Source organism: Stenella coeruleoalba, assembly GCF_951394435.1.
Source record: "Stenella coeruleoalba genome assembly, chromosome: 7".
Classification (NCBI taxonomy): Eukaryota; Metazoa; Chordata; class Mammalia; order Artiodactyla; family Delphinidae; genus Stenella; species Stenella coeruleoalba.
This window is the reverse complement of record NC_137153.1, coordinates 115,550,004-115,563,650: the sequence shown is the minus strand read 5'-3', so window position 1 is coordinate 115,563,650 and position 13,647 is coordinate 115,550,004. Positions and strand designations below refer to the sequence as shown.

General features: G+C 40.7%; 1 protein-coding gene across 3 annotated transcripts in view; it reads right to left on the bottom strand.

The window, feature by feature from the left end:
- Window positions 1-13,647, bottom strand: part of GLE1 (GLE1 RNA export mediator) — a 43,866-nt gene that overhangs the window by 28,424 nt on the left and 1,795 nt on the right. For 2 of the 3 annotated variants that reach the window (XR_013829095.1, XM_079926721.1), the window contains exons 2-5: window positions 10,105-10,326; window positions 4,113-4,223; window positions 382-530; window positions 63-123 (exon numbers count right to left, since the gene is read on the bottom strand). Coding sequence is in view for 2 of the 3 variants with exons in the window: in XM_079926721.1 (XP_079782847.1) it covers window positions 63-123; window positions 382-530; window positions 4,113-4,223; window positions 10,105-10,326 (543 nt within the window). In the remaining variant the exon portion in view is untranslated. The remainder of the gene's footprint in view (window positions 1-62; window positions 124-381; window positions 531-4,112; window positions 4,224-10,104; window positions 10,327-13,647) is intronic. The other variant, XM_079926722.1, reaches the window with a different exon arrangement.

Below are 13,647 nucleotides of genomic sequence, written 5' to 3'. Positions count from 1 at the left end.
CCAACTCCTCGGGCACGTCACCCAGACACTGAACACCCACACGGACTCTCCCAAGCTCTGACCTTCGCCCTGTGATGATGCTCAGCTTTCAGCTTCTCTTGCTGCCCCAGGGCTTCTCTGGAGCTGAATGAAAAATGGAGGGAGGAAGAGTCAGGGATGCTTCCTAAAATTGTTTTACCTCTCCTAAAAGCCTCCTCTCTTTGTGTTGCATTGCTCATCTTTCCAAGGTTGGTCATTTTTCGAGGTTATAAGTTTCTCTGGCTATTTTATTTTGATACTTAAGGACTCAGAAGAAGTTCAACTCCTTCCCTTTGGGTTTTATGTAGGGAAAGAGTTCCGGTGGACCACGCCGACATTCCCGTTGTAATTCAGGGAACTCACCTCTTCTCCATCACTTCCCGTAAGTCCTGGAATTCTTTATGATGCTTCAGTTCCTTCCGCTCATCGAAGCGCTTCAGCTGCTCAGATGCCATCTCAGAGAGGGCCCGCGCCTGCCTCTCCTGCTCCTCCTGCCACTGCCTCAAGCCCTCCTGCAAAGGATCAAAACCAGCTCTCTGCAGCTCCATCACACCCTGCTCATCTACCCCATGGGCTGCCCTCCCATCAGCCCTTAACTCCATCAAAGATACTTCGGGGCATGGAATCATCTGCCTCCTTCTTGGAACCTTTGCTTGAGTCACGTCTCCGCTTTGGGTTGATCTTTAAACTCAGCTGTTGTGGAAAGCTTTTCCAATTTGCCCCATATGGTTTATGTCACTCCAGTATAAGCTAAGAATGGACGGGTATTCACCAACGCAGTATCAAATAGCCCTGCACTTTTAAGCTTCCATCCTTAAGCTTACTGTACTCTTTTTCTGTTTTGGCCACACTCTACAGCTTGTGGGATCTTACTTCCCTGACTGGAGATCGAACCTGGGCCCTCGTCCGTGAAAGCATGGAGTCCAGTAACCACTGGACCACCAGGGAATTTCCAACCTGTGTATTCTTATGAGAGCTTCAGGGTAATCTAAAGAAATCCTTATTCTAATTCCATAAACATGCTATGCATACTCCTATCTCACTCCTTCCCTCAAGTTATTATCTCTGCCTAGAGTCTTTTCCTCCACCGTCACTTAGCAAAGTCCCATTCCTTTATACCTAAGGGTACCAGGTATTCCATTTATTATTCATGAGAGTACTCTCATTTGTTTTTTTTTAAAAATAAATTTATTTATTTATTTATTTTTGGCTGCATTGGGTCTTCATCGCTGCGTGCAGGTTTTCTCTAGTTGCTGCGAGCGGGGGCTACTCTTCGTTGCAGTGTGGGGGCTTCTCATTGCAGTGGCTTCTCTTGTTGAGGGGAGCACGGGCTCTAGGTGCACAGGCTTCAGTAGTTGTGGCACGCAGGCTCTACAGCACAGGCTCAGTAGTTGTGGTGCACGGGCTTGGTTGCTCCACGGCCTGTGGGATCTTCCTGGACCAGGGCTCGAATCCATGTCCCCTGCATTGGCAGGCGGATTCTTAACCACTGTACTACCAGGGAAGCCCTCTCATTTGGTTTATAAGAGCAATTTGACATTTTAACTATCAAATTTTAAAGTGTATATATCCTTTGACACTCATTCCATTTTAGGACTTTGTCCTGAGGAAATACTTGCATATGTGTGCAAAGATATATGTACAAGGGGACTTCCCACATGCCACGGAACAACTAAGCCCGTGCGCCACAACTACTGAGCTCACGTGCCACAACTACTGAAGCCCCCATGCCTAGAGTACGTGCTCTGCAACAAGAGAAGCCACTGCAATGAAAGGCCGCGTGCCACAACAAAGACCCAACGCAGCCAAAAATAAATAAAATAAATAAATTTATTTAAAAAAAATAGATATATGTACAAGGATGCTCATTGATAATGAGCATCCTTGTTGATAATGGTAATAAATTTGAAACAATTTAAATTAACAGGGAAATAGTTAAACATATTACAGTAGGTCATACTAGAAAATACTCTGCAGCCTTTAAGGAAGATGACATGCTGTATACACTGGCATGGTGATATGTTAATATATATTGTTAAGATATTAGGCTATTGTTTTTGGGGTTTTTTTTGCGGTACACAGGCCTCTCACTGTTGTGGTTTCTCCCGTTGTGGAGCACAGGCTCCGGACGCGCAGGCTCAGCGGCCATGGCTCACGGGCCCAGCCGCTCTGCGGCATGTGGGATCTTCCCGGACCGGGGCACAAACCTGTGTCCCCTGCATCGGCAGGCGGACTCTCAACCACTGCGCCACCAGGGAAGCCCTAGGCTATTGTATTTTAAAAGTTATTTTAAAACTTCCAGTAGGGCTTCCCTGGTGGCAAAGTGGTTAAGAATCCGCCTGCCAATGAAGGGGACACAGGTTCGAGCCCTGGTCCAGGAAGATACCACATGCCGCGGAGCAACGAAGCCCGTGCGCCACGGCTGCTGCTGCGCTCTAGAGCCCATGAGCCTCAGCTACTGAAACCTGCACATCTAGAGCCCGTACTCTGCAACGAGAGAGGCCACTGCAATAAGAAGCCTGTGCACCGCAGCGAGGAGTGGCCCCCACTCGCTGCAACTAGGGAGGGCCCATGCACAGCAACAAAGACCCAACTCAGCCATAAATAAATAAATAAATAAATAAATTTACAAGAAGAAAAAAAAACTTCCAGTAGAAGGCGGCAAATTGAACACAAATATATATCTCCTCTCCTCTGAGACTGTTTAATTAAAAGTTGGGAAGAAAAAAAAAGACTCAACAACAGAGAGCATATGAGGAAGATTATCAGCAAGGAAAACCTTTCTACTCGCATCTGGAGGACAGAAAGTCCATGCAGAAGTGATGATTGAAAGAAGAGAGCTGAGAAAACTCAAGAAGAAACTGTCTTTCTCTCTCTCACTATCTCCATTGCTACCCGCTCCCCTCCAGTCTAAGCAACTGTCATCCTTTTTTATCCAGTGTCAAAGTGAATGCTTCAATGACTGTTGCTGTCTCTCACGCAGATTATAATAGTCTTCTAACTATATTTTAGAACCTTGGTTCTATGTTTCTCCCTCCAGCATACAAACTCTATGAAGACATGGATTGCGTCTACTTTGTTCACTGTTTTTTTTTTTTTTCTTTTGGCTGTGCCACGCAGCTTATGGGATCTTAGTTCTCCAACCAGGGACTGAACCCAGGCCATCAGCATTGAAAGCATGGAGTCCTAACCACTGGACCGCCAGGGAATTCCCTGTTCACTATTTTATCTAGGCCTAGAACAAAAGTGCTCAATAAGTATTTGGTGATTCCATGAATAAATGAATGAGGGTAGATGCTAGAAGACTTTAAATTTATAAACTCATGTACTCTTTAAAAAGTTTTACAGGGACTTCCCTGGTGGCACAGTGGTTAAGAATCTGCCTGCCAATGCTGGAGACACGGGTTCAAGCCCTGGCCCAGGAAGATTCCCACATGCTGTGGAGCAACTAAGCCCCTGCGCCACAACTACTGAGCCTGTGCTCTAGAGCCCGCGAGCCACAACTACTGAAGCCCACGTGCCTAGAGCCCGTGCTCCACAACAAGAGAAGCCACCGCCATAAGAAGCCTGCGCACCACAACAAAGAGTAGCCCGCACTCACTGCAACTAGAAAAAGCCTGCGTGCAGCAACAAAGACCCAACACAGCCAAAAATAAATAAATAAAAATTTGAAAAAGAAAAAGTTTTACAAAACATGCATTGTTTTTCTAATAAAAAGAATAAAGTCAAATAAACCAATTAAAATAGTGCTATTCTTTTTTCAAGAGGCTGTTAAGGTCAATCTTCTCAGTATAACCTTATCTGACAACAAAGATCATCTTCAAATTTTGGAGAAGTAAATGGAAGCCAGGAAAGCCCAGGTAATTTTCCCAAAGTCACACGTAAAATAGAAGAGGTAGGATTTGAAACCAGATTTGACTTTAGAGAGCTTACTCTTGACTGCTATGTTATGCTATCTCCCCAGCTGAATCAGAGCTACTAGTAGGTGGGGCACGATGATTATTAGTACATGGTGGACATTCATAATCCCTGAGGAACTGCATTTAAACGTGGCTCCCTAGGGTCACGCCTGTCTTACTTCAAGGGTTACTTACTGCTCCTTTCATTCTGTGCAGCAGCTCATACATTCGGATGCAGCCTTCCACTTTGATCCCCTGGGAGGACTGAAGTACCATAGGTTCTGTATGCTGGGACTCGTATTTGTCCTATACAGACAGAAGATGGAAAAATTAAGCTTTTAAGACGGTAAAGTTGGTGTTATTCAATCTGAACAAAAATCACATCCTTACTTATGAACAACCAGTAACAACAACAAAACAATATATGTTAGAACCAGTGTGCTTTTCATGATATTGACCTTATTCTAGTTGGTTTCCTTAATAAAGTGGATGTTTTTGCTTTGTACAGTTTTTGGTGTTTTTTTTTTTTTTTTTGCTTGCTCGTTTGTTTTGATTTGTCCAGCACATTTTCCCCATTTCTTCTAATAAGTGTCCGTTTTTTGCTGGGTTGGTTTGGATGGAGAAACCCCAGCCCACATCCCCGATTCTTCCACGCCCCCTAGTGTCAGGGGTCACTAAGCATGTGACCAGCCTGGCAATCAAAGTATTCTATTCCCTTGTACCCAGTATCTACTTCAGGAATGAGGCTTATGACCTAAGCTAAGCCAGAGTCCATCTCTGAATTTTCCTGATGGAGCTATTTGGGATGGCTTTCTCTTATTCTGGGGATGCTAAGCTAAGAAGATATGTGTCTAGGGCTACCAAGAGACATCCTGCCCGACAGTCTATCTGAAAGATGAAACCAAGACGAGTTAGACAGAACTGAGAAATGGAGAAGCAAAGCCCTGGGTCTGAGTCACTGAATCAAGTGAGAAATAATATCAAGGACAGACAAGCAGAAAATAGATCCTCTAGATCTAATTGATTCGAAATGCACTCCTAGATTTCCTGGTTATATGAGCTAATTAATTTCTCCCCTGACTCCCTTGTTTTGCTTAAGCTAGTTTAAACTGGGTTTCTGTTACTTAAACACCAAAAATTTATAAATGATACAATTCATTATATAAAGCCATCCAAAACTTTACTTAAACCTTAAGAATTACGGAATTTTATACGTGGAGAGGACCTTGGCAATGTAGTCCAGTACCAGATTTACAGATGAAGAAACTGAGGCCTAAGGAGGGAAAGATGCCTGCCTGAGGGCATGTCACACTATTAGCAGGATCAGAACTAGAAACTGCTGCCTCTGAGAAGCTGCTCATAGAAACTTAAATTTTTTTTTAAATTTTGAAATAATTATAATTTACAGGAAGTTGGAAACGGTAAATTGATGGTACGAGCCACAGAACTTATTCAGATTTCGCCAGGTTTTACAGGAATTCATTTGGGTACGTGTACAGTTTTATGCAATTTTATCACATGTGTAGCCACCACCACAAAGTACAGAACTGTTCCATCACCATGAAGCTTCCTCGTGCCACACCTCTATATTGCTAACCTGTTCTGCATCTCTATAATGATAGCATTTCAAGAACGTTAAACAAATGGAACCATACAGCACAGAATCTTTTGAGATTGGCTTTTTTCACTTCGTATAATGCCTCTGAGATCCTAAGTTGTTGCATATTATCAAGGACTTGTTCCTTTTTATTGCCAGTCGTATTCCATGATAGAGATGTACCAGTTTGTTTAACCATTCATCTGTTGAAAGATATTTCACTGTTTCCAGCTTGGGGATATAATAAATAAAGCTCCTATGATCACTGGTGTACAGATTTTTATGTAAATATAAGTTTTGATTTTTCTGGGAAAAATGCCCAAGAATGCAACTGCTAGGTCATATAGTTAAGCACCTATTTAGTTTTATAAGAAACTGCCAAACTGTTCTCTAGAGCGCCTGTACCGTTCCACATTTCCACCCAAAATACACAAGTGATCCAGATTCTCCACATCATTGTCAGCATTTGGTGCTGTCACTACTTTTTATTTTAACCATTCTGATAGGTGTGTAGTGCTACTTAGTCCTGGTTTTAATTTGCATTTCTTTAATGGCTAATGATTGTTAACATATTTTCATGTACTTATATTGTCTATATATTGTCTTAGGTGAAATGTCTGTTCATATCTTTTGCTCATTTTCTAATTGAAGATTAGAAAGTTTTTGTTTAACCTCTGAGTTTTAAAAATATATTCTAAATATATATTCTCGATATATATTTTAAATATATTCTAGATACATAAACCTTTGTCAGATAGGTCGTTTGCAACTACTTTCTCCCAGTCAGTAGCTTGTCTGATCATCCTCTTCACAAGGTCATTCACTGAGCCACGCTTTTCATTTGATGAGGTCCAATTTATTAATTTTTCCTTCTATGGATTAAGTTGTTTTTTTTTTTTGCGGTACGCAGGCCCCTCACTGTTGTGGCCTCTCCCGCCACGGAGCACAGGCTCCGGACGCGCAGACTCAGCGGCCATGGCTCACAAGCCCATCCGCTCCGCGGCACGTGGGATCCTCCCGGACCGGTGCACAAACCCGCATCCCCTGCATCGGCAGGCGGGCTCTCAACCACTGCGCCACCAGGGAAGCCCGATTAAGTTTTTAGTGCCAAATCTAAAAACTCTTCACCTAGTCCTAGGTTCTGATTATGTTTTTTTTTTTCCCTAAAAGTCTTATAGTTTTACATTTAAGTTCATGATCATTTTGAGTTAATTTTTATGTAAGTTGTAAAGTTTAGGCTAAAGTTCATTTTTGTGTCTATGATGCTCAATTGCTAGAAATATTTTTTAAAGACTAATATTTTAAAAGATGAAGTGTGAAATATAAACTAAAAAGTAAACTTTTTATGTATGTAATCATGCAGTCTTTCATAATATGAATAATCATCTCTGTCCTGTATTATTTTTTAGGATTATTATTTACTGTACAATAAATTCTTTCTTATTGTGAACAACTCTTGCAAAGACATTTCTCCAAAGAAGATATACAAATGGCTAATAAGCACATGAAAATATGCTCAACATCACTAATCATTTAGGGAAATGCAAATCAAAACCACAATGATACACTTCATGCCCACTAGGATGGCTTTTGTAAAACAAAACAAAATAAAAACAAACAAACAGACAAAAACAACCCAGCAAATAACAAACGTTAGCAAAGGTGTGGAGAAACTGAAACCCTTGTGCATTGCTAGTAGGAAAGTAAAATGATACAGCTGCTGTGGAAAACAGTATGATGGTTCCTCAAAAATTTAAACATAGAATTACCATATGATTCCTCAATTCTACTTCTGGGTACATACCCCAAAGAATTGAAAACAGGTACTCAAACTAATACATGTACATGCGTATTCAGAGCAGCACTAGTCACCAACAGCCAAAAGGTGGAAGCAAGCTAAACGTCCAGTGACAGATGAATGAATAAACAAAACATGGTACACACAGTGGAGTATTATTCAGCCTTAAAAGGAAGGAAATTCTGACACATGCGACAACATGGATGAACCTTGAAGACATTATGCTAAGTGAAATAAACCAGTCACAAAATGACAAATATTACATGATCCCACTTATACGAAGTACCTAAAATGGTCAAATTCATAGAGACGGAAAGTAGAATGATGGTTGCTAGGGACTGGGGGTAGGGGGAAATAAGGAGTTATTTATTTATTTATTTATTTATGGCTGCGTTGGGTCTTCATTGCTGCGCGCGGCCTTTCTCTAGTTGTGGTGAGCGGGGGCTACTCTTCGTTGTGGCACACGGGCTTCTCATTGCGGTGGCTTCTCTTGTTGTGGAGCATGGCATGCGGGCTTCAGTAGCTGTGGCATGCAGGCTCAGCAGTTGTGGCTCGCGGTCTCAGTAGTTGTGGCTCGCAGGCTCTAGAGAGCAGGCTCAGCAGTTGTGGCACACAGGCTTAGCTGCTCCATGGCATGTAGGATCTTCCCACACCAGGGATCGAACCCGTGTCCCCTGCCTTGGCAGGTGGATTCTTAACCACTGCACCACCAGGAAAGTCCTGGAGTTATTGATTAATGAATGTAGTGTTTTTAGTTTTGGGTGATGAAAAAGTTCTGGAGATGGATAGTGGTGACGATTACACAACACTATGAATGTACTTAATGCCACTGAATTGTACTCTAAAAAATGGTTAAATGGTAAATTTTATGTCATGAATATTTTACAATTTAAAAAAAGGTTTAAAATTTACAAACAAATGTTCATACCCTTTTATCTTTGACGCCAGTCAAATCATTTGGGCATTTATTTTAAGATATTAGCCAGAAGACATATTTTAAGATTAAAAACGGAAAGATGTCTCTGCAGAAAGTTTCTCAGTGTAATATCTTTAAAAGCAATGAAATGGAAAAATATAAATGCCTAATAATAAAGGAGCAGTTTAATAAATTACAGGATATTACATATCCTCTAAGTAGACATTTACAAAGGTGGAAATAACGTGAACAAATAATTCAAATAGTTCATGAACAAAATAAAGTTAGGAAGGAAAATCAGAACATGAAAGTGCACATACAATTTAATTATGCCAAGGTACAAGGATGCAGGCATATGAAAGTGGAAAGAAGTAACTGATGACTGAAATGATGAAACCATAGGGAGATTTAACTTCTTCCTTTTGTTGAATTGATAATATATATTCAGTAAACAAAAGTCTGCAGTGAGTATGAACAAAAAGAACAAAGAACTTTGTCTTTTGGAAGCTAAACGTGAAAAATGTAATCTCTACCTTTCTAAAGAGTTGCCTAGTCTTATTTTGCTGGCACAAAAATCTAAAACTTGAAAAAGCACAATAGTGCTTAGGAGTTTTGGGCTTCCCTGGTGGCACAGTGATTGAGAATCTGCCTGCTAATTCAGGGGACACGGGTTCGAGCCCTGGTCTGGGAAGATCCCACATGCTGCGGAGCAACTAAGCCCGTGAGCCACAACTACTGAGCCTGTGTGTCCGGAGCCTGTGCTCCGCAACAAGAGAGGCCGCGATAGCGAGAGGCCCGCGCACCGCGATGGAGAGTGGCCCCCGCTCGCCGCAACTAGAGAAGGCTCTCGCACAGAAACAAAGACTCAACACAGACAAAAATAAATAAATAAATAAATAATTTTTAAAAAAAAAAAGAAAGAAAAAGCACAATAGTGCTTAGAAGTTTAGAAGACTTTTTTTCTATTAACTCTTGTTATACTAGTTGTTATATCTTACTTTGATCCAGAAAGGATTTAATGCGGCTTATAAGGGAACATAAAGCATAACAACAGGACTTCCCTGGTGGTGCAGTGGTTAAGAATCCACCTGCTGGTGCAGGGGATATGGGTTTGAGCCCTGGTCCAGAAGATCCCACATGCCGCGGAGCAACTAAGCCTGTGCACCACAACTACTGAGCCTGCGCTCTAGAGCCTGCAAGCCACAACTACTGAAGCCCGCATGCCTAGAGCCTATGCTCCGCAACAAGAGAAGCCACTGCAGTGAGAAGCCTGCACACCGCAACGAAGAGTAGTCCCCGCTCGTTGCAACTAGAGAAAACCCGTGTGCAGCAACTAAGACCCAATGCAGCCATAAATAAATAAATAAATAAATACGTCTAGAGATACAAAGAAAGAGAAGAGAAGAGAAAAGAGAAGAGCAGAGCCCCAGCAACAATTTAACTGTTTTAAGTGGGAGAAACAAAGGCAGGAACAAAATAGAGCCAGAAAGAAGGTAAAAACTCATACAGAAGCAACAATAAGGTATGTAAATCTAAGAGCAAGTATAAAATTTACTCTAAGCTTTCCAGCAGCCAACAACAAAAAGGGAGACCTTGTTGAGTTAAACAGATGCAACGCTCATGAGAAAAAAATCCACTTGCTCATGAAATTAATTACTATTCTTGGTACTAAGAATAGAGAGGAATTTCTCTCTCTGGGTCTTCATAAAGAGAACGCTGGGTGATGTGGAAAACACTGTCGCTACAAACAGCTACAAGAATTCGAAGAAGCAACCATTATTTTCTCCAGAGTAAGGTCACTGTAGTATGACAATGTTAAACACTTCAACTTTGCAGCCACCATTGTCTTTTGTCTTAAACTGATCAAAAGCCTTACCTTGGTTCCATCTGGTGTTGCTGAGGAGACTGGTGAGAAGGCAGGGTCTCTGACAGGAGATTTGGGAACAAATGAAGGTTGGCCGAGGGCTGAAGTAGATCTAGGGGATGTTGAAGTCTCAGAGGGAGGTGGGTTCTCTTGCATATTGGGTAGGACATGATCTACTACCCATCCAGAGTAAGAAGACAGCTTGGGAAGAGACATACATTCTTCTAAAACATCCTAGAGGGAAGAAGAAGGTTAAGCTCAACTTGAATGTCAACTGATCTAAGCAATCAAAAATAATTTTGTCCTTATAATCCACTACATGCTTTACTGAAAATCTAAGAAGGCCTAAATAAATATATACATACATACATACCAAAGACCCAAAGTAACTGTATTAACAATCAGAGATGAAGAGAAAGTACAGTAGCTTCTTGATAATGACCTTGACTATTATCCTTTTAGAGTATCAGACTAAATAACCCTAACTACAGAAAAAGGAACAATGCACAAAGATGGTCATTAAAGCAGATTTGAGGGCTTCCCTGGTGGCGCAGTGGTTGAGAGTCCGCCTGCCAATGCAGGGGACACGGGTTTGTGCCCCGGTCCGGGAAGATCCCACATGCCGCGGAGCGGCTGGGCCCGTGAGCCACGGCCACTGAGCCTGTGCATCCGGAGCCTGTGCTCCGCAACGGGAGAGGCCACAGCAGTGAGAGGCCTGCGTACCGCAAAAAAAAAAAGCAGATTTGAAAGCAATCTAAAACGTTGTAACAGAAAAGAACGTGAAAGGAATTTTGAAGTAAACTATGGTATACACACTCAGTGAATATTAGTCATTTAAAAATGCCAATTGTGAATCCTATGTAAGGTTCAAATTTTTCCAGTTTTATTGAAAAATAATTGACAAACACCACTGTAAAATTTTAAGGCCTAAACACGATGTTTTGATTTATATATATTGTAAAATGATTAAATAGGTTCAGCTAACAACATGCATCTTCTCATATAGATATAATCAAAAGAAAGAAAAAAGGAAAAAAAATTTCTTCTTGTGATGAGACTCTCAGCAGGTACTCTCTTAACTTTCCTATATATTGTATAGCTGTGTTAGCTAACAGTTGTCAAGTTGTATATTACATCCCTAGTACTTATCTATCTTATAACTGGAAGTTTCTATTATTTGACGACCTTACTCCATTTCCTCCTCCCCCAAGATTCAATTTTAAGTGAAAAAACAAGAGTATAAATAACTATGTCTACAGTGATATAAAATAAATACAAATAAATACCCTAACAAATTTGAAAGAAATATACCAGAAGTTAAGCTTGGGTGATCAGTGACATATTTCTACTTGTTCTAATTTTCTGTATTTAATTTCTAAATGAACATGTTATACCTTTTAAAATGAAAATAAGCAAATAAAAAATAGGCATAGAAAAGTGCTTACTAGGGACTTCCCTTGTGGTGCAGTGGTTAAGAAGCCCCCTGCCAATGCAGGGCACATGGGTTTGACCCCTGGTCCAGAAGATCCCACATGCTGCGGAGCAACTAAGCCCACGCACCACAACTACTGAGTCTGCACTCTAGAGCCTGTGAGCCACAACTACTGAAGCCCACGCGCCTAGAGCCACAACTACTGAGTTTGAGCTCTAGAGCCCCCAAGCCACAACTACTGAGCCTGTGTGCCACAACTACTGAAGCCCGTGCGCCTAGAGCCCGTGCTCCGTAACAAGAGGAGCCACCGCAATGAGAAGCCCGCACACCACAATGAAGAGTAGCCCCCACTTGCCGCTACTAGAGAAAGCCCACGCGCAGCAATGAAGACCCAATGCAGCCAAAAAAAAAAAGTTCATTTGGATCATATTTTAGATTCCACTTGTGATATCATATGGTATCTGTCTTTCTCTTTCTGGCTTACTTCACTTAGTCTGATAATGTCTAGGTCCATCCATGTTGCTGCAAATGGCATTATTTCATTCTTTTTATGGCTGAGTAGTAGTCCACTGTATACATATACCACATCTTCTTTATCTCTTCATCTGTCAATGGATATTTAAGTTGATTCCATGTCTTGGCTATTGTAAATAGTGCTACTAACAACATTGGGGTGCATATATCTTTTCAAAAGGGAAGCCTCATACACTGGGGTGCAGTGTATGAGGCTTCCCTTTTCTCCACATCCTCTGCAGCATTTATTATTTGTAGACTTTTTAATGATGGCCATTCTGACCAGCATGAGGTGGTACCTCAGTGTAGTTCTGATTTGCATTTCTCTGATAATTAGCGATGTTGAGCATCTTTTCATGTGCCTATTGGTCATCTGTATGTCTTCTTTCGAGAAATGTCTTCTGCTCATTTTTGGAATGGGTTGTTTGTTTTTGTTATTGAGTTGTACGAGCTGCTTGTATATTTTGGAAATTAAGCCTTTGTCGGTTTCATCGTTTACAAATATTTTCTCCCAGTCTGTAGGTTGTCTTTATTTTGTTTATGGTTTCCTTTGCTGTGCAAAAGTTTGTAAGTTTGATTAGGTCCCATTTGTTTATTTTTGCTTTATTTCTATTGCCTTGGAAGACTAAGAAAACACTGCTATGATTTATGTCAGAGAATGTTCTGCTTATGTTTTCCTCTAGGAGTTTTATGGTGTCATGTCTTATATTTAAGTCTTTAAGCCATTTTGAGTTTATTTTTGTGTATGCTGTGAGGAAATGTTCTAACTTCATTGATTCATGTGCAGTTGTCCAACTTTCCCAACACCCTTCTGAAGAGACTGTCCTTTCTCCATTGTATATTCTTGCCTGCTTTGTTGAAGATTAATTGACTGTAGGTGTGTGGGTTTATTTATGGTCCCTCTATTCTGTTTCATTGATCCATATGTCTGTTTTTGTCCCAATACCATGCTGTTTTAATTACTGTAGCTTTGTTGTATTGTCTAAAGTCTGGGAGGGTTATCCCTTCAGTTTTGTTCTTTTTCCTTAGGATTACTTTGGCAATTCTGGGTCTTTTGTGCTTGTATATAAATTTTAGGATTACTTGTTCTAGTTCTGTGAAAAATGTCATGGGTAATTTGATAGGGATTGCAATAAACCTGTAGATTGCTTTGGGTAGTATGGCTATTTTAATAATATTAATTTTTCCAATCCAAGAGCATGGGATATCTTTCCATTTCTTTGAATCATCTTCAATTTCCTTTCCTTTATCAGTGTTTTACAGTTCTCAGAATATAAGTCTTTTACCTCCTTGGTCAGGTTTATTTCTAAGGTTTCTTTTTTTGGGGGGGGGATGTGACTTTAAAAGGGTTTTTTTTTTTAAACTTTCCCTTTCTGATATTTCATTGTTAGTGTAAAGAAATGCAACAGATTTCTGTATGTTAATCTCATATCCTGCTACCTTGCTAAATTTATTTATCAGTTCTAGTAGTTTTTCTGTGGAGTCTTTAGGGTTTTCTATAGATAGTACCATGTAATCTGCATATAATAACAATTTTACCCCTTCCCTCTGATTTGGATACCTTTCTATTTATTTCCCTTGTCTGACTGCTGTGGCTAGGACTTCCAATT